We start from the raw sequence: 26378 nt of genomic DNA, 5'->3' as shown, positions 1-26378 counted from the left end.
ATAGCACTATACGCAGATGATGTGCTCTTGACCCTCGCCGACCCAGTGAGCTCTATCCCCCGCTTACTGTCAGAGATTCAACAATACTCCCTCCACTCTGATTACAAAATAAATGTTGAGAAAACCGAAGTCCTCGATTTTCATGTACCCGGACCCCTCAAAACAGAGTTAATGAATCTGTTGCCATGTAACTGGAACAGGAAAAAAGTGAAATATCTAGGTATATACCTACAGTAACTCATCATTACCTCCAACTTTTCCAAGCCAACTTCCCGAGATTGCTAGACACGATTAAATCAGACCTTACCACCTGGTCCTCCCACTTTATCTCTTGGATAGGCAGAATAAATTCTATTAAAATGAATATTCTCCCACGCCTGTTGTACCTTTTTCAGACCCTGCCCATATATGTCCCCCCCTACGTATTCAAATTTTTACAACGCCAATCATCACAATTCATATGGGACAAAAAACGCCCGCGCATAAGATTAAAACTATTACAGAGGCCCTCCTGCCAGGGAGGCCTGGGGATACCAGACTTTAAGAGATACTATTATGCCGCACAGCTGTCCCAGACTGTTCAGTGGTGTAACCCCTGGGGCGCGAGCAAAGTATGGGTGAACGTAGAGGCGGGGGACTTGGGCCTGACCACCCTGTCTTCACTGCTGTGGCTGCCCAGACCTAAACGTCCACATTCGATAGTATCACACCCGGTGGTGTCGCATGCTCTAGCAGTCTGGGACAGACTGAACAAAACGTACAACTTAGCCCCGCTACCCTCCCCATTAATACCTTTATTTCACAACCCCGCTTTCCCCCCCGGCCTGGGACACTCCTCCCTGTCTAGCTGGCTGAAAGACGGCATTTATTATTTAAACGACATATCAGATAACGCTACCTTTCCTCAGTTCGCTGACATCAGGGAGGGCACTGCAATTCCCAACATAGACTTCTTCCGCTTTCTCCAGATTCGCCACTTCCACTCCAAAGTTATATCTACTCTAAACGCTAGACCCTTAACCTCTATAGAATATATGTGCTGGAGACGCACCTCATCTAAAGGTTTAATCTCTGCACTGTACGCTCTGCTAGACCCACTCACAACCTCATCCCGGGCCCCTCATGAAACGGCATGGGAAAGAGACCTAGGTCTCTCCCTAGACGAGGAGGACTGGGAGGAAATACGCGACAATGCAGCATCAAGCTCCATTTGCGTTAAAATTAAAGAAAACATATATAAACTACTATATCGCTGGTACTACGTCCCTTCTAAGCTACATAAGATGTTTCCCGAGGTTTCTGACAGGTGTTGGAGAGGTTGTCCTACAGAGGGTAGCTTCCTCCACATCTGGTGGACCTGCCCGCTAATCGCTGGCATCTGGGGAGAATTGCTTGACCTGCTTACAGTTTTGCTGGGAGTTGCGGTGCCCAGAGACCCCAGATACTTCCTTCTCCCACTAAAACCCCCCGAGCTTAACCACCATCAGCACAAATTACTAAGGCATATCTCCTCTGCAATGACTTGTCAAATTGCTTCCGACTGGAAGAAACCTGCACCTGCCCCAATGCAAGCAATTCTCTCACGAGTGTGGTACGTCTACAAGATGGAATATATCACTGCGACTATACGCCACTCGCTTAAGTCCTTTCATAAGGTCTGGTCTCCATGGCTTTCTCAACAAAACATGCCACCCCCGTTTGAGCCATACTAATGGAGGTCATCCCTTCCCTTCCCCTCCCTTTCCCGCCCCCCCCCCTCTTTTTCTTTTCCTCCCCCCACCCCTCTTCACTAACCCTCTTACCCCCCAACTTACCCACCTGTCCTTCTTTTCCTCCTCTCTTTTTATTCTCTCTTCGTTCTTTCTATCCCCTTGCTATACATTCTGATAAATATGAAAATCTTGGCAAATTGTGATACACGCTGTCTTGATATTTTGAGATAACAGCTGGTCTGTAAAGCTTGTATATCCTTGTATTTGCTCAATAAAATTGTTTATTTAAAAAAAAAAAAAAAGTAAATTATTAATTATAATAATAACAGCAGCAGGAGCAGTACTGCTACATGTATTCATATTCTGTACAAGTTCCTGTGCATTATTATAAATGATTGGATGTGTATTATTAGATCTCTCTGGAAGGTAACCTTTTTTCTTTCCTTAGGACTTGCACAACACAAATCTAAATGCAAACAGCACAACCAAGCCGATTGCCCCAACAAAGTCAGAGCCGAGTGCACCAAAGCCTTCGGTATATCATCCTCACAGCAATGGGAACCTGTCATACAGCAATGGTAATAACGGAACGCCCAATGGCAATCAGCCGCAGAGCCAGGGCCAACCAATACAGTCATTACCACAGGGCAGCAACATTTTTGATAAGAGTCTTCTTCTTAACAAAAATGCAGAGGACTTACCTGATGGAGTAGACCCCACTAAGAAGGAGGTAAGCAAGCTCAGATCATGCAAGAAAACACAAACAGTAACTGTTCCTTTCATTTATCCTAGGAAAATAGTGCTAGCTGTATACCCCATGTACACAGCAAGTGATACTAGTGCACAGTACAGCTCCTTAGGCCTCCACATACTGTAGCTCAGTGTGTGGCACAGGACACATACTGCATTTATATCCCCCATATTACCCGACAGCCTCCCGAGCGCATGTAATGTTATACCCCACAAGCAGCGCCCTCCCCTCCACACTGATACAGGACACATAGTGCATTTATATCCCCCATATTACCTGACACAGACCCCCCCATTATCCATGTTATGTTACACCCCAGTACACCACATAAAGCATCATGGATCTGCAATTACAGGCCTTCTCAGAAAAGTAGGCCCACCGTCATGGCAGAATGATGATCACCAGCTGATCACATGGTTGGCCATAAATCAGAAGTACTGTATTTTAATTGCATTCCTATATTACACACATGCTATTTTTGTACCTTTTATATATTTAGTGAGACATTGGGGGAAATTTACTAAGATGGGAGTTTTATTTCACATGTAGTTATTTATTAGCAGTTTCTTATATAGCGCACACATATTCCGCAGCGCTTTACAGAGAATATTTGACCATTCATATCAGTCCCTGCCCCAGTGGAGCTTACAATCTATATTCCCTACCACATGTACACGCAGACAGACATGCTAGGGTTAATTTTTTTGGGAGCCAATTAGCCTACCAGTATATTTTTGGATTGTGGGAGGAAACCGGAGTACCCGGAGGAAACCCACGCAGGCATGGGGAGAATATACAAACTCTGCACAGTTGGGGCCTTGGTGGGTATTGAACCCATGACCTCAGTGCTGTGAGGCAATAATGCTAACCATTACACCATACGTGTTTGTTATGAGCAACCAATCAGATACTAGTATATTCTAGAAGGTGCTAAATAAATAAGTAGATTCTGATTGGTTGCTCATAACAACATCCCATGTGATCCAATCTAAGTAAATTTCCCGCATTGGGGTGTATGTGTATGGGTTCTCATAATTGACCTTTCAACATTTACAGGTCCAGCCCTGGCCAATCCTATTTCCCTCATTATTAGCGCAGGTGTAAGAGCGGTGCTATGCTGCACTTGGGGTACCGCCAACTTCAGGAAATTTGTTTGCAAACCCATAGGACTGACAAAAATCTGGTTGCCACTAAATGGGACTACAAGGAGTGAAAGCTCGGGCACCGTAGCAATGGCATCTCGCACATGTTGCACTGAATTGGATTAATGACATGCAAATGAGTAGAAGTGCCTGTGGCCATGCACAACTCAGTGTTACATATGTATAATACAGTAACAGTTACACGTCAGTGTTCAAGGCCTCGCTCTCTCATTTATTTATATATATATATATATATATATATATATATAATAGCTTAGTGTTCATTCTAGCACCCGCTATATTTGAAAACCCATGCAGTTCCTCTTCCCTGCCTGGGGTGTCACTGTCTGCTGTGGTGTTTCTAGCACAGGTCTGGTTTGCATATCAGTGATGATATACAGACCACACTGTGCTAGAAGCACTACACCAGACAGCGACACCCCAGGCAGGGAAGAGGAACTACATGGCTTTTCAAATATGGCGGGTCCTAGAATGAACACTAATAGCTTATGTATATTATGCCATAATGCATTGATGCCAGTTCCCACCTGATAACCTGTCTCCTGTGTAACAGGTGTACCTGTCTGATGAAGATTTTGCCAGCGTATTGGGGATGCCCAGGGCTCAGTTCTACCAGTTGCCCAAATGGAAGCAGCAAAATATGAAAAAGCAACATAACCTGTTCTGAATATATATTTATATATACTTTTCCTATTGTCACGTCAGTTATGTCATTTCTGGGAGACCAATACTTGTCAATTTGGAGGAACTATGAGACGCGGTTTCCCTGTCTGAGGGTTTCTTGGATAGATCAATGTATACAGCTGCGCAGATGTGTGTGTCCATGTATTCTTTCCTCAGCGTCCCAGCGCTGTGCACCTCAGAGGTTGTTACCCCATGATAGTTATTACTAATCACATTTATGTCCAATAGTGTAAGATTGTTTCACAAACCCTCGTTCTCGTGCGATGTATATTCCTGACTATGTACATTATTGCTCATACCTCTGTATGTGGGTTCCTGTCTACACGTATGCTGTGTGTGTATGTATGACTGCATATGTGTGTGTACATACTGCAGCATTATTATTATTGTTAATGTATAGGGCACATCACACTCCTAAGCTCCGGCCAGTCAGTATAACACAGCATACACACAGAACAAGGACATATGAGGCTGACATGAGACCGAAGGCTGACAGGGTCCTGATTGTATGAGCTTACACTCTAGAGATGTCTGTCCATACGTATGGGTGTGTCATGGTATATGTGTGTCTATGGGCCCGATTCAGACCTGTTTGTCGCTGAGCGAATCGGCAGCGTCCATCCCACTGTAGTGAAATCCCACTTTTGCGAATGAATGTGCTCACTGCAAGTAGATGTGAACGTCTAGCGGAGAAATCGCAGCTGAGGGGAAAAATGTCCAAACCCATTCGTAAGACTCTTCCCATCGATTGATGTATTCATTGGCCACAACTCATCACAAGGACTGTGTAGCCCTGGACTTAAATACAGGCTTATCCGGCCTGGAGCCAACATCACAGGCCCTCTGCTAAAATGATTAGGCTCGTCTAGGGTTTTATGTGGCACACCTGCGGTTTTCTAAGCACTCCCACTAAACGGCCGGTTACCACCACCAGCCGTCTACTTCCTGTCCCATCACCTTGCGAATGGCTATCAAAGGACAAAGGTATCTGGATTTTATTGCACATTCGCACAGCAGCGATCAGGTCTGAATTATGCCCTACATCTGTGTGTGTGTGTGTGTGTGTGTGTGTGTGTGTGCGTGCCCGCCCATATCTGTAAGTACATATATATTCAGGAAGTGATCAGAACTCCGAAAACACTGAATATTGGGAGAGGTGAGAAATCCTGATCTGCAATAACATATAAGCCATCGCTCAGCTGAACACCTCCCATAATAAACTAATATAAGATTTATCTATAGTGGCATCTGTATCTGATCTTCCCAATGCCAGGTCCAATGTGTCTCCTCTGTAAGGTACAATGTCAGTGGCAAACATGCATCTGTCTGGTCGTTGTCGCCATATTGTGTCCCTGTATCCGCCATGATAGAACTGTGATTCCTGTTAGGGGATATTAGTCATGTTACGCTGTAGATTATTTCCATACCATATATTGTTGTTTTACATCGGTTTCTGCAGAGGTCACTTAGGGTAACAATATTATATGAAGAAAGTGCCATGATGTCACGTTAAGTGACCATTTATTTTTATGCTATCGGTTCATCCTAAAGTGCGTCTAATAAATCCAATGTAAAATCTCCTGCATGGTCTGTGTTATTGGATTGGAAATCATAGAGAGATTACCCATTGTAAGCAAGGGTTTTCTAAAGAGGGATATGGTCGGTTGGTTGACGGTCATTACAATGACACCACTAGGTCGACATGGGACAAGGTCAACATGGGTTTTTTCACTTTTTTTTATTTCGCCGTCAAACGGTATTTCATGCCCTACCATCCACTAGGGCATGGTGGGAGAATAAAATAGTTGGCCCATATCATGGCAAGCGCAGCGAGCCAGGCGAGGGGATGCGGTGGGGCCGTCAGTGTCCATGTCGACATTCAGGTAAAAAAACCTGTGAAAAACCCCATGTCGACCTTTTGACTGTCAACCTTGCCCATGTTAACCTAATGCTTGTGTTGACCTAGACCCATGACGACCTTATGACTGTCAACCCACTTTTGGTCGACCATATGATCCACACCCTCTAAAGGTGCGTACACACTGGGTGATGTAATGAACAAATGTATTGCTCATTTCTGCCCTTCTGTGCAAAATCCTTCATTATATCACCCAGTGAGTTCGCTATGTCTGAGAAATAATGTACACCCCTGCGGATCTGTGCTGAAGCAATGATATCACTAAAGCTGTGTACACACGGGGGCGATATCAGCACCTAATTGCCAGTGAATTCATGTGCTGTGGGAGATAAATTGCCGGGAGTGTGGTGGTCGCTGGTGCACAATACACTGTGCACCAGAGATTTCTAATCAAAATGAGGTAGAGACAGAATGAGACAGAATAGCTTGCAATCATCAAACAGGTAATTTCAACTTTAGATTTCGATTTTGTACTGTATGAACATGGCTAGGAATAACAGATGCACAGGCAAAATTTTTAAAACTACAGTATGTGTGCAAACGCTAGAAGCCTAGGAGACAAAATTCCTGATCTAATTGCAATAATGACAAGGGATGACCTAGACATTGTGGCTATCACAGAGACATGGTGTAATGAGAACCATGGCTGGGACGTAGCTATACCAGGATACAATTTATTTAGGAAGGACAGAATGGGAAGAATCGGAGGAGGGGTAGCAATGTATGTAAAGAAAAACATAAATGCTACTTTAATACAAAACATTGAAGAAAAAACTGAGGCCCTTTGGGTGACCATAGAAATGGGGGAGAAGGACATTATTCGTACTGGGGTCATCTATAGGCCACCAGGCCAGGGGCAGGATTTGGACAGGAGCCTATTGCTTGATGTCACTAAAATGGCTTTAAAGGGAGAAGTCATAATCATGGGAGACTTTAATCTACCTGATGTGAATTGGGAGGAGTCTTTTGCAAGATCATCTACAAGTGGCAAATTTCTAAATTCCCTACAGGGAGCCTCTCTCAAGCAATTGGTGAGGGAGCCTACTCGCAAAGACTCAATATTAGATTTAATACTCACAAATGGTGACAGGATATCAGACATATATGTGGGTGAGAACCTGGGATCCAGTGATCATCAAGCAGTATGGTTTAGTATCAAGGCAGGGTCCAACTCCAGTCACACAAAAACTAAAGTGTTGGATTTTAGGAAGGCTGACTTTGCAAAAATGGGGAGATGTTTAAGCGACTCATTAGCGGATTGGACGAACTTGAAAGGAGTGCAGGAGAGGTGGAGAAAATTAAAAAGTGCAATACTAAAGGCAACGGACCTTTGTATCAAAAGGGTTAAGAAAAGTACCAGTAAAAGGAAGCCAGTGTGGTTTACAAAAGAGGTATCAACTAGTGTAAAAGCAAAAAAGATGGCCTTTAGGACATACAAGCAGACTCAAAATAATAATGACAAAGAAGTGTATCTTGCCAGACGCAAAGAGGCTAAGAAAGTGATCAGGCGTGCCAAGGCACAAGCTGAGGAGAAAATGGCTCAGTCGGTAGATAAAGGAAACAAAACTTTTTTTAAGTATATAAATGAAAGGAGAAAATCAAATGGAGGAATAATAAGACTGCGGACAGACACTGAGAATTTGGTGGAGGGAGACAAGGCAATTGCAGATCATCTAAATAATTACTTTTGCTCTGTATTCACTATAGAAGGAGAAGGGAAGGGATCACAGTTAAGTTGCAAGGACATTCATAAAAATAAGGTAGATGGAGGTACATTTACTAGAGAGAAAGTCCTTGTCACGACTGAAGGGCTGGATGAAGTCGTGTGGTGTGTAGCGACTGGAGACGGACCAGATGATGAAGGATTAAATCGTGCAGGTTTAATAATAGAATTCATAAATGGAAACAATACACACTTGAATACTTTCTTAAAGTGGCAGTTAATGATAAACAATACTTGAGCCAGTAAGGCACTTTAGAAGAAGAAAGTTCATTTGAATAATGACAGTTCAAATAGCATAGGACGGCAGGCTGGGGTCTTGAAGAATAAGAGGATCCGGAAAGAGAATGTACTTGATGGTAAATGAAGGATCCTTGAAGACTGGAAGAAGATGAATGATGAATGAAGATTGAAGAATTGCTTGGAAGCAGGAGACTTGAAGGGCTAGGCCAGGAAGCTCAGGGATACAGGCAGAGACCAGACTGTGGAGAGAACTGGCAGCGATGGGGTTAAGCAGCAACCTAGACCAACGCAGAGCACGAGCAAGGCACCAAGGTCAGGAGAGGTGAGTCAGAGAGCCGGAGTCAGCTGGGAGCTGTGAACGCCTCTGGAGACTCTTTGCACTGACACTGAACAGCCCTAGGCAGATCCCCTATATCCCAAGAGGGCGGCTGCCATTGGCTGTCAGGTCAGTATGGGAGGAAACCTCAGACCTGGGCCAATCTGCTATTTTGCCCTTAACCAAGATGGCGGCGCCGGCCTCCCGGCACCATTACAGCACACACTGCTACACCTGTCGATGTCCCACGCTGCCTGCTGCCCACCAGACTGCCTCTGCCCGCTGCCGCTGACCCGGAGACCACTACACGCTAGCCGACGGCGGGCGCGGACGGGTGAGTAATATGCCCGCCGCGCACCGCCGCGGCTGAGTGTGACAGTACCCCCCCTTTTCTGGGTGACCCCAGGGCACCTACGCACCTTATGTGGGTTCCTTTGAAAGAATTGCCTCACCAGACGGGGAGCATGGAGATCTGCAGCATCAACCCAGGAGTTCTCCTCAGGACCGAATCCAAGCCACTCCACCAGATACTGCAGATGGGCATTGCGACAACGTGAGTCGATGATGCGTCTCACTTCGAACTCAATCTCTCTTTCAGAACCAATCTTGGGCGGTTTGGGCACCTTCTTTTGATAGAAGTTCAATCTCAAGGGCTTTAGAAGAGACACATGAAAAGAATTTGAGATCTTCAGGGAAGAAGGAAGCTGTAGTCTGTATGCAACAGGATTAATAACTTGCGTGATTGGGAACGGTCCGATGAATCGGGGAGCCAGCTTCATGGATGGTAACCGAAGGCGTATGTGGCGGGTAGACAGCCACACTCGATCTCCAACCTTCAATTTGGGAGCCGCTCTTCTTTTCCTGTCCGCCATCCTTTTGTATCGAGCGGATGCTTTGAGGAGAGCGGTATGAACATCTGACCAGATTTTCGCAAACCGTTGTAAAGAAGCAGCAGCTGCAGGAACATCGGATGAAGATAAGTCTGAGAAATCTGGAGATCGGGGATGTTTGCCAAAAACAGTAAAAAAGGGAGTGGTGCCGGAGGATGAATGATAAGAATTATTGTGCGCATATTCCGCCCAAGGCAGAAGATCGACCCAGTCGTCTTGAGAAGAAGAGATGAATAAACGAATGAAGGCTTCCAAGTCTTGGTTGACCCGTTCCGTCTGCCCGTTGGTTTGTGGGTGGAATGCAGTGGAGAACTTGAGTTTGACTTGTACAGCGGAACAGAGAGCCCTCCAAAACTTTGCAACGAATTGCACTCCACGGTCAGATATAATCTCTTTGGGCAACCCATGAAGTTTGAAGATTGTGGAGATGAAGAGCTGAGCCAGAACTGGAGCGGATGGAAGACCTTTCAATGGGAAGAAGTGCGCCATTTTTGAGAACCGGTCAACCACCACCCAGATTACCGTATGCCCTTTGGAGGGAGGAAGTTCACAGATAAAGTCCATAGACAAGTGGGACCATGGTTCTGTAGGAATGGCTAGAGGTAGAAGAGGACCGGCAGGAGATGTTCTGGGGGACTTATGCTGGGCGCACTTTACACAGGAAGCGACAAAGCTGGTTACATCTTGACGAATGGTGGGCCACCAATATGAACGTAACAGGAACATTAGGGTCTTCTGTGCACCAGTATGTCCTGCAAAACGGGAAGCGTGTGCCCAGGACAGCACTCTTTTGCGAAGATTGAGGGGAACAAAGGTTTTGCCCGGAGGAGGTGAAGGTTGGACCGTAACTTGAGCAAAAACCAGAGGGTCGAGGATTGGTCGAGGAGGAGTCTCTAGGTCGGCCGGAGTCTCGAAGGAGCGTGAAAGGGCATCGGCCTTGGCATTCATCGACCCGGGTCTGAATCTGATCTGGAAATCAAATCGTTCGAAGAACATGGCCCAGCGGGCTTGACGAGCAGTAAGACATTGGGCATGCTTGAGAAATGAGAGATTCTTATGGTCAGAGTATACCGTGATCTTATGTCGTGCCCCCTCCAGGAGGTACCGCCACTCCTCCAACGCTAACTTTACTGCTAGTAACTCTTGCTCCCCAATGGGGTAATTTTTCTCTGCTGGAAGAAACTTCTTAGAGTAGAAAGCACAGGGGTGAAGTTCCTGGTCCTCTCCTTTCTGTGACAAGATTGCCCCGACTCCCTCTGAGGATGCATCCACCTCGATAATGAAGGGTTTGTCGAGGTTCGGCTGAAGAAGAATTGGAGCAGAGATGAATGCATTCTTTAGTTGTTGGAAAGCTAGCGAGGCTTCGGGTGGCCACTGACTAGGATCTACTCCCTTGCGGGTTAGAGCTGTAAGGGGTGCAGCAAGGGTGGAGAAGTCCCGGATGAAGCGACGATAATAATTTGAAAAACCCAGGAACCTCTGGATACCTTTGAGCGTGGTAGGCGCTGTCCAGTCTTGGATGGCTCTTACTTTCTCTGGGTCCATCTCTATCCCAGTGCTGGTGAGGATGTGGCCAAGAAATGGAATGGAAGTGACCTCGAAGACGCATTTGTCTAGCTTGCAGAACAATTGATTTTGGCGTAGACGGCGCAGGACTTCAGATACAGTTTGACGATGGAGATGAAGGTTAGGAGAGAATATGAGGATATCATCGAGATACACCACGACAGAATGATACAGTAAGTCCCGAAATATGTCGTTTACAAACTGTTGGAAGACGGCCGGGGCATTGCAAAGGCCAAATGGCATCACCAGGTATTCGTAGTGGCCATCCCGGGTGTTGAAAGCCGTCTTCCACTCGTCACCGGAACGGATTCGGATCAAGTTGTACGCCCCTCTCAGATCCAGTTTGGTAAAAATAGACGCCCCTCTGATCTTATCGAAGAGTTCGGTGATGAGGGGTAATGGGTAGCGGTTCTTGATTGTGATATCGTTGAGACCCCTATAGTCGATACATGGCCGGAGAGTCCCATCTTTTTTTTTAACGAAGAAAAACCCCGCTCCGGCTGGCGAGGTGGATGGACGAATGAAGCCTTTATTCAAGTTTTCACGAATGTAGTCAGACATAGCCTTGGTCTCGGGTAGAGATAAGGGGTAGATACGACCCCGCGGTGGAAATTTCCCGGGTACCAACTCTATCGGACAGTCCCAAGGACGATGAGGGGGCAGAGAATCGGCACCTCCCTTGCTGAAGACATCAGAAAAAGAATGGTATGGTGTGGGTATAGACAAGGGTGAAGCTGGTGAAGACGGAAGACTGGAACCTCCCTCTTCTTGAGGATTCATTTGATTGAGTGGAATGATACGAGTCATGCAAGTGGTTAAACAGTTCGTACCCCAGGCCTTGATCTCCATGCTGGTCCAATCAATATGAGGATTGTGTTTAGCGAGCCATGGTAGACCCAGGACCACCTGGTGTGATGACTGAGGAAGAACTAAGAACTCTAGAGTCTCTTGATGTAGAGCACCCACTAGGACTGTCACTGGATTGGTTTGAAGGGTGATTTGCCCACTACAGATACGACTCCCATCCACTGCAGTGAGAACCAGGGGATGGGTCAAGGGTTGTACTGCCAGGGAGTGTTGAAAGACGAAAGATGAAGAAAGAAAGTTTCCTGCCGCTCCGGAATCCAATAGGGCCTGGACTTTATTTTCCCCTTGAGGGCACACAATGGTAATTGGAATGGTGGAAACAGCGGAGGAGGGAGATGAAAGCAAGACTCCTAACCGGGCCTCCCTCGGGGAGGTTAGGAGCGGCCGTTTCCCGGACGCAATGGACAGGAGGACAGTAAATGGGCAGCAGACCCGCAGTACATGCAGAGATTCTCCCGTCGTCTACGGGACTTTTCTTCCTGTGAGAGCCGAGAACGATTGATCTGCATAGGTTCATCAGGTGGTGTAGTTGTGGAAGGACTTGGTCTAGGAACGGGAACAGCATTTGGGGTGAAGCGAGGGCGAAGACGATCAGAGCGATTTCTCTCTAGTTGGCGTTCCTGCATCCGTAGATCTACTTTGTTGCACAGAGAGATGAGCTCGATCAAGGTAGCCGGGAAGTCACGAGTAGCTAATTCATCCTTGATACGACCTGCCAGCCCATTCCAGAAGGCGGAGAGGAGAGCCTCTTCGTTCCATTTTAATTCTGAGGCCAGGGTCTGGAACTGCACAACATACTGTCCCACCGATCGGCTACCCTGGCGAATCCTCAGGATTTCAGTGGCGGCAGAGGACACTCTGCCAGGGTCATCGAAGATGCGACGAAAAGAGGTAATAAAAGCTTCATAATCATTGAGCAGGGGGTCAGAGCGTTCCCAGAGAGGGGACACCCAGTCCAGAGCTGACCCTGCCAGGAGAGACACAATATAGGCCACCTTTGCCTTGGAGGTTGGGAAGTGAGATGACTGCAAGGTGAAGTGGACATCACATTGGTTCAGGAACCCACGGCATGCTCTTGGCGAACCATCATACTTGCTAGGAGTAGGGAGTTGCATGTGATGAGGAACTACGAATCCTGGTGTGGAAACAGGAACTGGAATCTCTGGCGCTGGAGCAACCGACACTGAGGGAGCCGCCTGGGGCGGGGACAAGGCCTGAAGAAATTGAGCCACTTGGCGTTGGGTAGTTTCCACTTGTTCAAGACGAGTCACGATACCTTGAAAGACGTCCGCCATGGAAGCCTGTACTTCACCCGACTCCATCGGGTCAGTGCAAACTGTCACGACTGAAGGGCTGGATGAAGTCGTGTGGTGTGTAGCGACTGGAGACGGACCAGATGATGAAGGATTAAATCGTGCAGGTTTAATAATAGAATTCATAAATGGAAACAATACACACTTGAATACTTTCTTAAAGTGGCAGTTAGTGATAAACAATACTTGAGCCAGTAAGGCACTTTAGAAGAAGAAAGTTCATTTGAATAATGACAGTTCAAATAGCATAGGACGGCAGGCTGGGGTCTTGAAGAATAAGAGGATCCGGAAAGAGAATGTACTTGATGGTAAATGAAGGATCCTTGAAGACTGGAGGAAGATGAATGATGAATGAAGATTGAAGAATTGCTTGGAAGCAGGAGACTTGAAGGGCTAGGCCAGGAAGCTCAGGGATACAGGCAGAGACCAGACTGTGGAGAGAACTGGCAGCGATGGGGTTAAGCAGCAACCTAGACCAACGCAGAGCACGAGCAAGGCACCAAGGTCAGGAGAGGTGAGTCAGAGAGCCGGAGTCAGCTGGGAGCTGTGAACGCCTCTGGAGACTCTTTGCACTGACACTGAACAGCCCTAGGCAGATCCCCTATATCCCAAGAGGGCGGCTGCCATTGGCTGTCAGGTCAGTATGGGAGGAAACCTCAGACCTGGGCCAATCTGCTATTTTGCCCTTAACCAAGATGGCGGCGCCGGCCTCCCGGCACCATTACAGCACACACTGCTACACCTGTCGATGTCCCACGCTGCCTGCTGCCCACCAGACTGCCGCTGCCCGCTGCCGCTGACCCGGAGACCACTACACGCTAGCCGACGGCGGGCGCGGACGGGTGAGTAATATGCCCGCCGCGCACCGCCGCGGCTGAGTGTGACAGTCCTAACAGAACTTTCAAGACTGAAAGTGGATAAATCAATGGGGCCAGACGGAGTGCATCCAAGGATACTAAAAGAACTAAAAGATGTGTTGGTAGCGCCATTAACAGATTTATTCAACCAGTCACTAGATACAGGTGCAGTTCCAGAGGACTGGAGAAAAGCAAATGTAGTTCCACTGCACAAAAGCGGAAGCAAAGAAGAAGCAAGTAACTACAGACCAGTGAGCCTTACATCAGTAGTAGGGAAAATAATGGAAACACTATTAAAAGAAAGAATAGTGGAATATCTTAAATTAAACAACTTACAGGATCCAAAACAGCATGGTTTTACTGCAGGGAGATCATGCCAAACAAGTCTCATTGACTTTTTTGACCCCGTGACCAAAATACTAGATGAAGGGGGGGCTGTAGATGTGGCATATCTAGACTTTAGTAAGGCATTTGACACTGTCCCACATCACAGGCTGCTAAATAAACTTGAAAGTGTGGGATTGGATTATAAAACAATTAAATGGATAAGAACCTGGTTGCAGGATAGGAAACAGACAGTTGTCGTAAATGGAGTGCATTCTATGGAGGGACATGTTACCAGTGGAGTACCCCAGGGATCTGTACTTGGACCAGTGCTCTTTAATATCTTTGTCAGTGACATTGCAAATGGTATTGAAGGGAAAGTATGCCTTTTTGCAGATGATACAAAGATATGCAACAGAGTAGACACACCAGGAGGGGTAAATCAAATGACTGATGATCTAAGTAAACTTGAGAATTGGTCAAGAGAATGGCAACTACAGTTTAATGCTAAAAAATGCAAAATTATGCACTTGGGACTCAAAAACCCAAAGGCTCAATATAGTATCAAGGGTACTATAATGGAAACTACTGAGGAGGAAAGAGATCTAGGAGTCACTATTTCAAGTGACTTAAAGGCAGGGAGGCAATGTAACAAAGCAATGAGGAAGGCTAGTCAGATGCTTGGTTGCATAGGGAGAGGAATCAGTAGCAGAAAAAAAGACGTAATAATGCCACTTTATAGGTCATTGGTACGACCTCATCTGGAATACTGTGTCCAGTTCTGGAGGCCATATCTTCAGAAGGATATAAATACATTGGAGAGTGTACAAAGAAGGGCAACTAAAATGGTTCATGGCCTACATCACAAAACGGTACTTATGTAGTATCTGGGCTGCCGATTTTTTGATTGTATGCCTTAAGTTAAGGCATACAATCAGATGCGATGCGATGCGATATCGCATCGCATCGCATCCGATATCGCATCCGATATCGGATGCGATGACCCGATTTTTCCATAGAAATCAATGTTAAAATGATTCCTATGGAAAAATGGGTCCTTTTCATACCCCTACTATCCAAGTGGGCATGGAGTTGGATATAAACCTGTGGCGAGCGTAGCGAGCCACCGAGCCCGAAGCGTGGCGAGCGAAGCGAGCCCCGCGAGGGGACGGTATTCGTCCCCTCGCGGGGCTCGCTTCGCTCGCCACGCTTCGGGCTCGGTGGCTCGCTACGCTCGCCACAGGTTTATATCCAACTCCATGCCCACTTGGATAGTAGGGGTATGAAAAGGACCCATTTTTCCCATTGAATTCCATGTTAAAATGGACTCAGTCCATTTTAACATTGATTCCTATGGAAAAATCGGGTCATCGCATCGCATCGCATCGCATCGCATCGAATCGCATGGTCGCATGCGATGCGATGCGATCTCCCGATCCGACCCGATTTAGAAATCGGCAGCCCAGATACTACATAAGTACCCACAAAACTTACCTGGATAGACTAAAAGATCTTAACATGTATAGTTTGGAGCAGAGAAGGGAAAGGGGGGACATGATAGAAATCTTCAAATATATCAAGGGTTTTACCATAGTACAGGTGGGACATTTTCTTCAAAGGAAAACAAGTAATAAAACACGAGGACATGCACTGAAACTGGAGGGAGGTAGGTTCAGGGGAAATGTTAGAAAGAATTACTTCACAGAAAGGGTAGTGGATAAGTGGAATAGCCTCCCATCAGAGGTGGTAGAGGCTAAGACAGTAGAACAATTTAAACATGCTTGGGATAGGCATATGAATATCCTTACAAAGAAATAAGGATTAAAAAGGGTTGAGTTTACCTGAAGGGTAAAAAAGGGGCAGACTAGATGGGCCAAATGGTTCTTATCTGCCGTCAAATTCTATGTTTCAATTTTCAGCCAAAAATCGCTGGTCGCAGGTGAAAACGGTACACTGAGCAATATGGTTGCTGAACAATATCACCAAAACAGAGTATACAACTTCAAACGGCGCCCAAGCAAAGAAAGTAATTGCAATCAACAATGCTGTGAAAGGGTGGTAGGATTCAAATGGACCAGAATACTTTACTTCAATTATATTGTATGGAATTCCATCCTGTTTCCACATGGATAGTTGGAACTAATCTGGTGGGTAGAATACTCCAATATATGTAAAAGAAGAAAGGCTTATAATGGTGAAGCCAGTTTTAATACAAATAAAACAATATACAGTTCAACACACAATATCCAGAATTTAAAAAGCTCCAGACAACAAGTGCAAAGGAACAATTACCAGCATGTGTATCAGAACTGGTTTTTAATCAGTTCATGCATGTGTTTGTATCTATAGTCACCAGTCGGGTGCCAGGTCTGGGACAGCTGCAAACGGGTAAGGTCCTTGTGTCTCTCTTACCACTGAACTCCGCCAATGCGTTTCCACCCTGAGCAGTTTGGGTCTTTATCAAGGCTGTGTCTGTGGCTGTAGATGTCCTCTATTTATAGTAAGTCCATCTAAGTAGCGGTCAGGAGCATCCACCTCCTTCCTCCACTCGTACCGGTACTTACTTCCGGGTACGTCCATCCAGAATGTCACTTCCGGCAAATGGAACGCAAAATGCGGTCCATTATGCCGGATTTCCTTGTCATTCCATAGTTACCGAGTGAACTCTCTTCCTGAAGAAGTGGTGTCGGCAGACACTATAAATACGTTTAAAATAAGGTTGGATAAACATTTATTGGTTAAAAACATCCACGGGTATGAATAAGTAACATAATCTGTCTTTAAAATATCAGAACATACTATACAACAAGGGATAAACATAGGTTGAACTAGATGGACGCAAGTCTTTATTCAGCCTCACCTACTATGTAACTATGTAACTGAGAACTAATTCAACGGGGGGACATATGTTTTGTCCATTTTATAGAATTTCCCATCTCTATCGAAAGATATAATCTATTGGGGACAATGAGATCTATATAAATAATGTAAACGCTATATTGACGATATACTGTTCCTCTGGAAAGGGGGAAGGGAGGCATTATCATCCTTCTGCACATATCTGAATTTTAAGGTTTTAAATATTGAACTTACTGTACTTTTAATATAAGTGAAGTGACAGTTGATTTTTTTAGATATTACAATTTTTATTCAGGATGGATCTTTTTTTTTTTTTTTTTGGAGAAAATGTGTTTATTTGGTTTTAAACATATATCAACATGCATGAAATGGATACATTGATAATGACAAGAAGACATGTATTTTATAATATTGATAATAGTGTGCTTAGAGAAGACAGGATAATCACTGGATGAAGTAACCATTTGTAAGGATGCTTTGATGATTGCAAGGTATTAATCCTGATCATTCCAAGCATTATACCATAATTAGAAGCGTGGAGGTTTAGCTAGAGAAGAGCGGGGGGGGGGGGGGGGGGCAAGAGTGAGCGAAGAGGGAAGAGGGGGTTAGGACAGGGGGAAAAGACTGTGATGTCACCGGATGTCAGCTGCCCACCTTCCCGTGCAGGGAGCACACAAAGCTAAGACACCAGAGAGTGTCTTAGTTTTGTGTGCACCTTCCAAATCATTCGATGGTTGGTGAATTTGCAGAGCAAGGGCTGGGGGCGGGCGTGCCAGTGGCGGGCAGCATTTCATTCACACGCAAGGTTGCGAATTTCACAGCCTTGCAAGTGGACAGAATATTGTCCAATGTCTAGCTCAACAGGCACACCTCAAGCTGGGAGGTACGGTTTAGGGGAGTGGTTAGTCCACAGAGGCCTGGCTAAACCACTAGATGGTCTGGGCCCCTTGATAGAGGCAATAACACTAACCATTACACCATGCATGCTGCTGTCCATAATTTTGCTATTGTTTTATGTGCATTAAATACTGTACACAATAAGGTAAACAGTGTCTCTCACACCCATTGTAGTGACAGGGCACACCTCCGGGTGGTCACTGTGTGCCCAGTTCTACGAGTGACCAGGTTTCAACAGGCCGCAGGACCAACTTCAAATAACAAACCTTTTGTACTGACGACTGACATAGAGTGCAAGCTCTAAAAAGCAGGGCCCTCTCCCTTTTGTGCTTCATTATGGGTCATAGGAACGGCAGGCAGTAGGTCGACCACTATTGATCGACAGTTAACACATTAAAAAAGGTCAACATGCATTACGTCAACATGGTCAAAAGACTGATATGCAAAATGTCGACGTGGAAAATCTGTTGACCAATAGTGGTCGACCTATCGACTGTTGACCGAGACAGAATCGACCTAATGATCACGCTCCCCTTCATTAAATTCTCCCCATTACCAAGAGCGGCACTGAACGGGAGCCTGGCGCTGCGTGACTGCATGTGCTGCAATGCTGTTATAGTGTCTACTCTGTTATACAATGACTTGTACTGAAAGTTTGCTTATACTGTACACTACATAGTGTTCATTCTAGCACCCACTATCTTTGAAAACCCATGCAGTTCCTCTTCCCTGCCTGGGGTGTCGCTGTCTGCTGTAGTGCTTCTAGCACAGTGTGGTCTGTATATCAGCACTGATATGCAAACCAGACCTGTGCTAGAAACATCACAGCAGACAGCGACACCCCAGGCAGGGAAGAGGAACTGCATATGTTTTCAGAGATAGCGGGTGCTAGAATGAACACTAATACATAGGGCGCTGCAAACTCTTTAAAAGTAAATGTTTATTATTAATTATAATAATAATAACAGCAGCAGTACTGCTACATGTATTCATATTCTGTACAAGTTCCTGTGCATTATTATAAATGATTGGATGCAGGGCTATTTTTGTGCAGGCTCCAGCAGGAACTGTGGCCCTTATTCTAGTTCACTCTTTCTGACAAAATATTTCTTAGATGGACAAAACCATGTGCACTGCAGGTGAGGCAGGTGTTACTTGTGCAGAGATAATTAGATTTGGGTGGGGTTTTACACCTGCCTCACCTGCAGTGCACATGGTTTTTTCCATCTAAGAAATATTTTGTCAGAAAGAGTGAACTAGAATAAGGGCCACAGTTCCTGCTGGAGCCTGCACAAAAATAGCCCTGATTGGATGTGTATTATTAGATCTCTCTGGAAGGTAACCTTTTTTCTTTCCTTAGGACTTGCACAACACAAATCTAAATGCAAACAGCACAACCAAGCCGAGTGCCCCAAAAAAGTCAGAGCCGAGTGCACCAAAGCCTTCGGTATATCATCCTCACAGCAATGGGAACCTGTCATACAGCAATGGTAATAACGGAACGCCCAATGGCAATCAGCCGCAGAGCCAGGGCCAACCAATAGAGTCATTACCACAGGGCAACAACATTTTTGATAAGAGTCTTCTTCTTAACAAAAATGGAGAGGACTTACCTGATGGAGTAGACCCCACTAAGAAGGAGGTAAGAAAGCTCAGATCATGCAAGAAAACACAAACAGTAACTGTTCCTTTCATTTATCCTAGGAAACTAGTGCTAGCGGTATACCCCATGTACACAGCAAGTGATACTAGTGCACAGTACAGCTCATTAGGCCTCCACATACTGTAGCTCAGTGTGTGGCACAGGACACATACTGCATTTATATCCCCCATATTACCTGACAGCCTCCCGAGCGCATGTAATGTTATACCCCACAAGCAGCACCCTCCCCTCCACACTGATACAGGACACACAGTGCATTTATATCCCCCATATTACCTGACAGCCTCCCGAGCGCATGTAATGTTATACCCCACAAGCAGCACCCTCCCCTCCACACTGATACAGGACACATAGTGCATTTATATCTCCCATATTACCTGACACAGACCCCCCCATTATCCATGTTATGTTACACCCCAGTACACCACATACAGCATCATGGATCTGTAATTACAGGCCTTCTCAGAAAAGTAGGCCCACCGTCATGGCAGAATGATGTTCACCAAGTGGTCACATGGTTGGCCATAAATCAGAAGTACTGTATTTTAATTGCATTCCTACATTACACACATGCTATTTTTGTATTTTAATTTATTTAGTGAGACATCGGGGGAAATTTGCTAAGATGGGAGTTCTATTTCACATTTAGTTATTTATTAGCAGTTTCTTATATAGCGCAGACATATTCCGCAGCGCTTTACAGAGAATATTTGACCATTCATATCATTCCCTGCCCCAGTGGAGCTTACAATCTATATTCCCTACCACATGTACACATACCTCCCAACTGTCACGATTACAGCGGGACAGTCCCGATTTTCGGGTCCTGTCCCGCTGTACCACCCGCGGCAGGCATTGTCCCGCTGCGGGGGGGGGTGGCAGTTGGGAGACCCCCCAATCTAGTAGAATAGATGCTGTGCGCATGCTCACAGCGTCTATTCTCGTATGAAAATGAGGTTGCGGCTAATTAGCATAAGCCGCGCCCACATTTGCATACGCCCGCCCCCTTTTCGGGCGCTCCGCGCGAGTGTCCCTATTTCTTCAGGTCAGATAGTTGGGAGGTATGTGTACACGCAGACAGACATGTTAGGGTTAATTTTTTTGGGAGCCAATTAGCCTACCAGTATATTTTTGGATTGTGGGAGGAAACCGGAGTACCCGGAGGAAACCCATGCAGGCATGGGGAGAATATACAAACTCTGCACAGTTGGGGCCTTGGTGGGTATTGAACCCATGACCTCAGTGCTGTGAGGCAATAATGCTAACCATTACACCATACGTGTTGTTATGAGCAACCAATCAGATACTATTATATTCTAGAAGGTGCTAAATAAATATGTAGATTCTGATTGGTTGCTCATAACAACATCCCATGTGATCCAATCTAAGTAAATTTCCCGCATTGGGGTGTATGTGTATGGGTTCTCATAATTGACCTTTCAACATTTACAGGTCCAGCCCTGGCCAATCCTATTTCCCTCATTATTAGCGCAGGTGTAAGAGCGGTGCTATGCTGCACTTGGGGTACCGCCAACTTCAGGAAATTTGTTTGCAAACCCATAGGACTGACAAAAATCTGGTTGCCACTAAATGGGACTACAAGGAGTGAAAGCTCGGGCACCGTAGCAATGGCATCTCGCACATGTTGCACTGAATTGGATTAATGACATGCAAATGAGTAGAAGTGCCTGTGGCCATGCACAACTCAGTGTTACATATGTATAATACAGTAACAGTTACACGTCAGTGTTCAAGGCCTCTCTTATTTATATATATATATATATATATATATATATATATATATATATATATATATATATATATATATATATGGAAGGAAAAGCAGGTGATGGACGTGCGCCACTGATTCCTTAGCACCACTCCAGCAATGGACTAGCTCAAACAGGGTACACCTGGGGCTAGTGCACTATATCCACAATTTGAATAGCAGCCACCTCTCTGAACTCTCGGGACTCACGAGAGGGGGAAGAATCTGTCAAAAAGAAGGACAAGAGGGGCGCTCCATAGTGCATAAATGACAATTTAATAACAACATATAAAAACACGGTCCAGGAAAAGCAACACTGTACTCGTACCGAACCATGCAGCGCTGTGGGCTGGGTACCACAAGATATTCAAATTTTGAATGCCAGGCAAAGCTCCTACCACCAAACGCCGGGGCACCGCTGGAAACCACGAACCACCACTGGGGATCACCGTCAACAGGTGTCAGTGTATCGGGAACCACACGGGAACAGCTACGGAGGAGGGAGCCGGGCAGCAGTTGGAGCAGACGTCACAGGCCCCGCCCTAACGCGTTTCGTAGTACAACTTCGTCAGAGGGCGTGGCCTGTGACTGACGGCTCGCTGGTTAAGTAGCAGTGACCAACCAATCAGTGCGTTTATGGTTTTTAACCTGTATCAGCTGTGTGAGAGCTTTGCTAAGTAAATCACCTGGACACAGCCCAATATAGCAATAAAATGTGAACTAATGAAGGAAAAAATATATCCACAAACGTTCACCACATTAAAAGTATATATAAATATTGAACATGGGAATTAAAATTATTTGTATATATTATCTTTAGTAAAACAAGGTACACGCTGTAGAGTGGATGGTCACCGTAGGCACATACAATAAATTTACAAAGGGATCAATTATAATTGCAATTACAATCCATTTTGAACATTTTCATAAAACATATCAATTGATAACCGCTAATTACAGTGGAAAAATTGATACATAATGTGCAGTATGCAGAGACAAAAGAAAAAATATATGTATACACATTATCAAAACCTGGGAGGATTAATATATTGTGGATTTGACATATAGTCAAAATACACTAAGATAAACAGAGAAACAGTTTCAATACAGGAGAAAAAGTAATTATTATTAAACAGGAGGAAGAATTGAGTCTGTTATTATTACAGATCATTCTAAGCCGCTTCATAGGACATATTACTTGATAGTCACTAAATGTAATGAAAGAATTCATACACACTATTCAATCTCCATAGACAACCAATCGGTATCAAAACCTAAGATAATTAGGATATCATGGATTTATACATGGAGCCACACTAAGGTGGACAAAAAGATAGTTTCAGGGGACACAAGAGACTAATAAGGTTAATATACAGGACTGGCCAAGAAAATACATTATTAATTTGTATAACACAGATGGAATCAACGATTAATAAAAGGGGTAATTTCATAGCCCTCATTTAAACCCATAGGGGTAAGGGTATTGAGGGTTATGATCCAAAACGTTTCACGTCTTAGGAGGGCCCGGTCTCTGTCGCCGCCCCTTTTATGCGGTAGTACTATTTCAATGCCTTTAAACTTAAGACCAGAGGGGTCACTATTGTGGGCATTCTTGAAGTGACGTGGAACACTATGATTAACCAATCCATGCTTGATATTGCGTGTGTGCTCCAGTATGCGGGTCTTTAAAGATCTTTTAGTCTTTCCTACATACTGGAGCCCACACGAACAAATCAATAAATAGACCACATAGGTCGAGTTGCAATTTACAAATTGTTTAACTTTATGGGGGTCACCATCAGGAGATTTAAACAGTGGTCCTTTCTCGACCAGAGGGCAAACCTTACATCGGCTACAAGGAAAGCAGCCTTTCAGACTCAAGAAAGTTGTACTTGATGGACCATTGTCACCCTGATTGACCACCTCCAACTGGCTCTTAGAGACCATGGCCTTGATGGTTTTTGCCCGGGTATAGACAATTTTAGGCATATCATGAAGATGTGGACCAAGGATTGGATCTCTTTTCAAAATGTGCCAGTTCTTTTTTAGGGTTTTAGAGATATCCCGTTCGGCACTGTTATATTTAGTAATAAACAAGCAATCCTTTTTATTATCCATAGTCTGATCTTTTACTTTATATTGGAGGATCTCCTCTCGCACTGAGTTTTTTGCCTTATCCAAAGCAGTTTGAATAATTTCCTTGGGGTAACCCCTCTCTCTAAACCTTTGAGTATAAACCTTAGATTGTTCATCAAAGGTGTCTAGGTTGGTGCAATTTCTGCGCAATCGCAGAAATTGCGAGTAGGGGATGTTATTCTTCCAGGGCTTAAAATGGCAACTCTCGTATTCCAAATAGCTATTGCTATCAACGCTCTTAAAAAATGTGCGAGTTTCTATATCAGAAGACATGGGGAAATTCTCCACACTAAGGACAAGGTCCAGAAATTCAATGCTGGTAGTTTGAAAATTGGAGGTGAAAACCAGGTTGTATGAATTCTTACAACCTGGTTTTCACCTCCAATTTTCAAACTACCAGCATTGAATTTCTGGACCTTGTCCTTAGTGTGGAGAATTTCCCCATGTCTTCTGATATAGAAACTCGCACATTTTTTAAGAGCGTTGATAGCAATAGCTATTTGGAATACGAGAGTTGCCATTTTAAGCCCTGGAAGAATAACATCCCCTACTCGCAATTTCTGCGATTGCGCAGAAATTGCACCAACCTAGACACCTTTGATGAACAATCTAAGGTTTATACTCAAAGGTTTAGAGAGAGGGGTTACCCCAAGGAAATTATTCAAACTGCTTTGGATAAGGCAAAAAACTCAGTGCGAGAGGAGATCCTCCAATATAAAGTAAAAGATCAGACTATGGATAATAAAAAGGATTGCTTGTTTATTACTAAATATAACAGTGCCGAACGGGATATCTCTAAAACCCTAAAAAAGAACTGGCACATTTTGAAAAGAGATCCAATCCTTGGTCCACATCTTCATGATATGCCTAAAATTGTCTATACCCGGGCAAAAACCATCAAGGCCATGGTCTCTAAGAGCCAGTTGGAGGTGGTCAATCAGGGTGACAATGGTCCATCAAGTACAACTTTCTTGAGTCTGAAAGGCTGCTTTCCTTGTAGCCGATGTAAGGTTTGCCCTCTGGTCGAGAAAGGACCACTGTTTAAATCTCCTGATGGTGACCCCCATAAAGTTAAACAATTTGTAAATTGCAACTCGACCTATGTGGTCTATTTATTGATTTGTTCGTGTGGGCTCCAGGATGTAGGAAAGACTAAAAGATCTTTAAAGACCCGCATACTGGAGCACACACGCAATATCAAGCATGGATTGGTTAATCATAGTGTTCCACGTCACTTCAAGAATGCCCACAATAGTGACCCCTCTGGTCTTAAGTTTAAAGGCATTGAAATAGTACTACCGCATAAAAGGGGCGGCGACAGAGACCGGGCCCTCCTAAGACGTGAAACGTTTTGGATCATAACCCTCAATACCCTTACCCCTATGGGTTTAAATGAGGGCTATGAAATTACCCCTTTTATTAATCGTTGATTCCATCTGTGTTATACAAATTAATAATGTATTTTCTTGGCCAGTCCTGTATATTAACCTTATTAGTCTCTTGTGTCCCCTGAAACTATCTTTTTGTCCACGTTAGTGTGGCTCTATGTATAAATCCATGATATCCTAATTATCTTAGGTTTTGATACCGATTGGTTGTCTATGGAGATTGGATAGTGTGTATGAATTCTTTCATTACATTTAGTGACTATCAAGTAATATGTCCTATGAAGCGGCTTAGAATGATCTGTAATAATAACAGACTCAATTCTTCCCGCTGTTTAATATTAATAATTACTTTTTCTCCTGTATTGAAACTGTTTCTCTGTTTATCTTAGTGTATTTTGACTATATGTCAAATCCACAATATATTAATCCTCCCAGGTTTTGATAATGTGTATACATATATTTTTTCTTTTGTCTCTGCATACTGCACATTATGTATCAATTTTTCCACTGTAATTAGCGGTTATCAATTGATATGTTTTATGAAAATGTTCAAAATGGATTGTAATTGCAATTATAATTGATCCCTTTGTAAATTTATTGTATGTGCCTACGGTGACCATCCACTCTACAGCGTGTACCTTGTTTTACTAAAGATAATATATACAAATAATTTTAATTCCCATGTTCAATATTTATATATACTTTTAATGTGGTGAACGTTTGTGGATATATTTTTTCCTTCATTAGTTCACATTTTATTGCTATATTGGGCTGTGTCCAGGTGATTTACTTAGCAAAGCTCTCACACAGCTGATACAGGTTAAAAACCATAAACGCACTGATTGGTTGGTCACTGCTACTTAACCAGCGAGCCGTCAGTCACAGGCCACGCCCTCTGACGAAGTTGTACTACGAAACGCGTTAGGGCGGGGCCTGTGACGTCTGCTCCAACTGCTGCCCGGCTCCCTCCTCCGTAGCTGTTCCCGTGTGGTTCCCGATACACTGACACCTGTTGACGGTGATCCCCAGTGGTGGTTCGTGGTTTCCAGCGGTGCCCCGGCGTTTGGTGGTAGGAGCTTTGCCTGGCATTCAAAATTTGAATATCTTGTGGTACCCAGCCCACAGCGCTGCATGGTTCGGTACGAGTACAGTGTTGCTTTTCCTGGACCGTGTTTTTATATGTTGTTATTAAATTGTCATTTATGCACTATGGAGCGCCCCTCTTGTCCTTCTTTTTGACATATATATATATATATATATATATATATATATATAAAAAAGCTTATGTATATTATGCCATAATGCATTGATGCCAGTTCCCACCTGATAACCTGTCTCCTGTG

The 26378-nt window shown here is 44.5% G+C and overlaps 1 protein-coding gene across 5 annotated transcripts in view; it reads left to right on the top strand.

The window, feature by feature from the left end:
• VILL (villin like) overlaps positions 1–26378 on the top strand; it is a 149359-nt gene that overhangs the window by 111238 nt on the left and 11743 nt on the right. For 4 of the 5 annotated variants that reach the window (XM_083189106.1, XM_083189108.1, XM_083189109.1 and 1 more), the window contains exons 20-21: positions 2161–2442; positions 4180–5890. In XM_083189106.1, coding sequence (XP_083045232.1) covers positions 2161–2442; positions 4180–4293 — 396 coding nt within the window. In that variant the 3' untranslated portion in view covers positions 4294–5890. Of the gene's footprint in view, positions 1–2160; positions 2443–4179; positions 5891–19440; positions 19723–26378 lie in introns of those variants that run through there. The other variant, XR_014475065.1, reaches the window with a different exon arrangement.

Source organism: Crinia signifera, chromosome 5 (genome assembly GCF_055691185.1).
Source record: "Crinia signifera chromosome 5, ASM5569118v1, whole genome shotgun sequence".
NCBI classification, from domain to species: Eukaryota; Metazoa; Chordata; class Amphibia; order Anura; family Myobatrachidae; genus Crinia; species Crinia signifera.
This window is presented reverse-complemented; position numbering and strand designations above follow the sequence as displayed.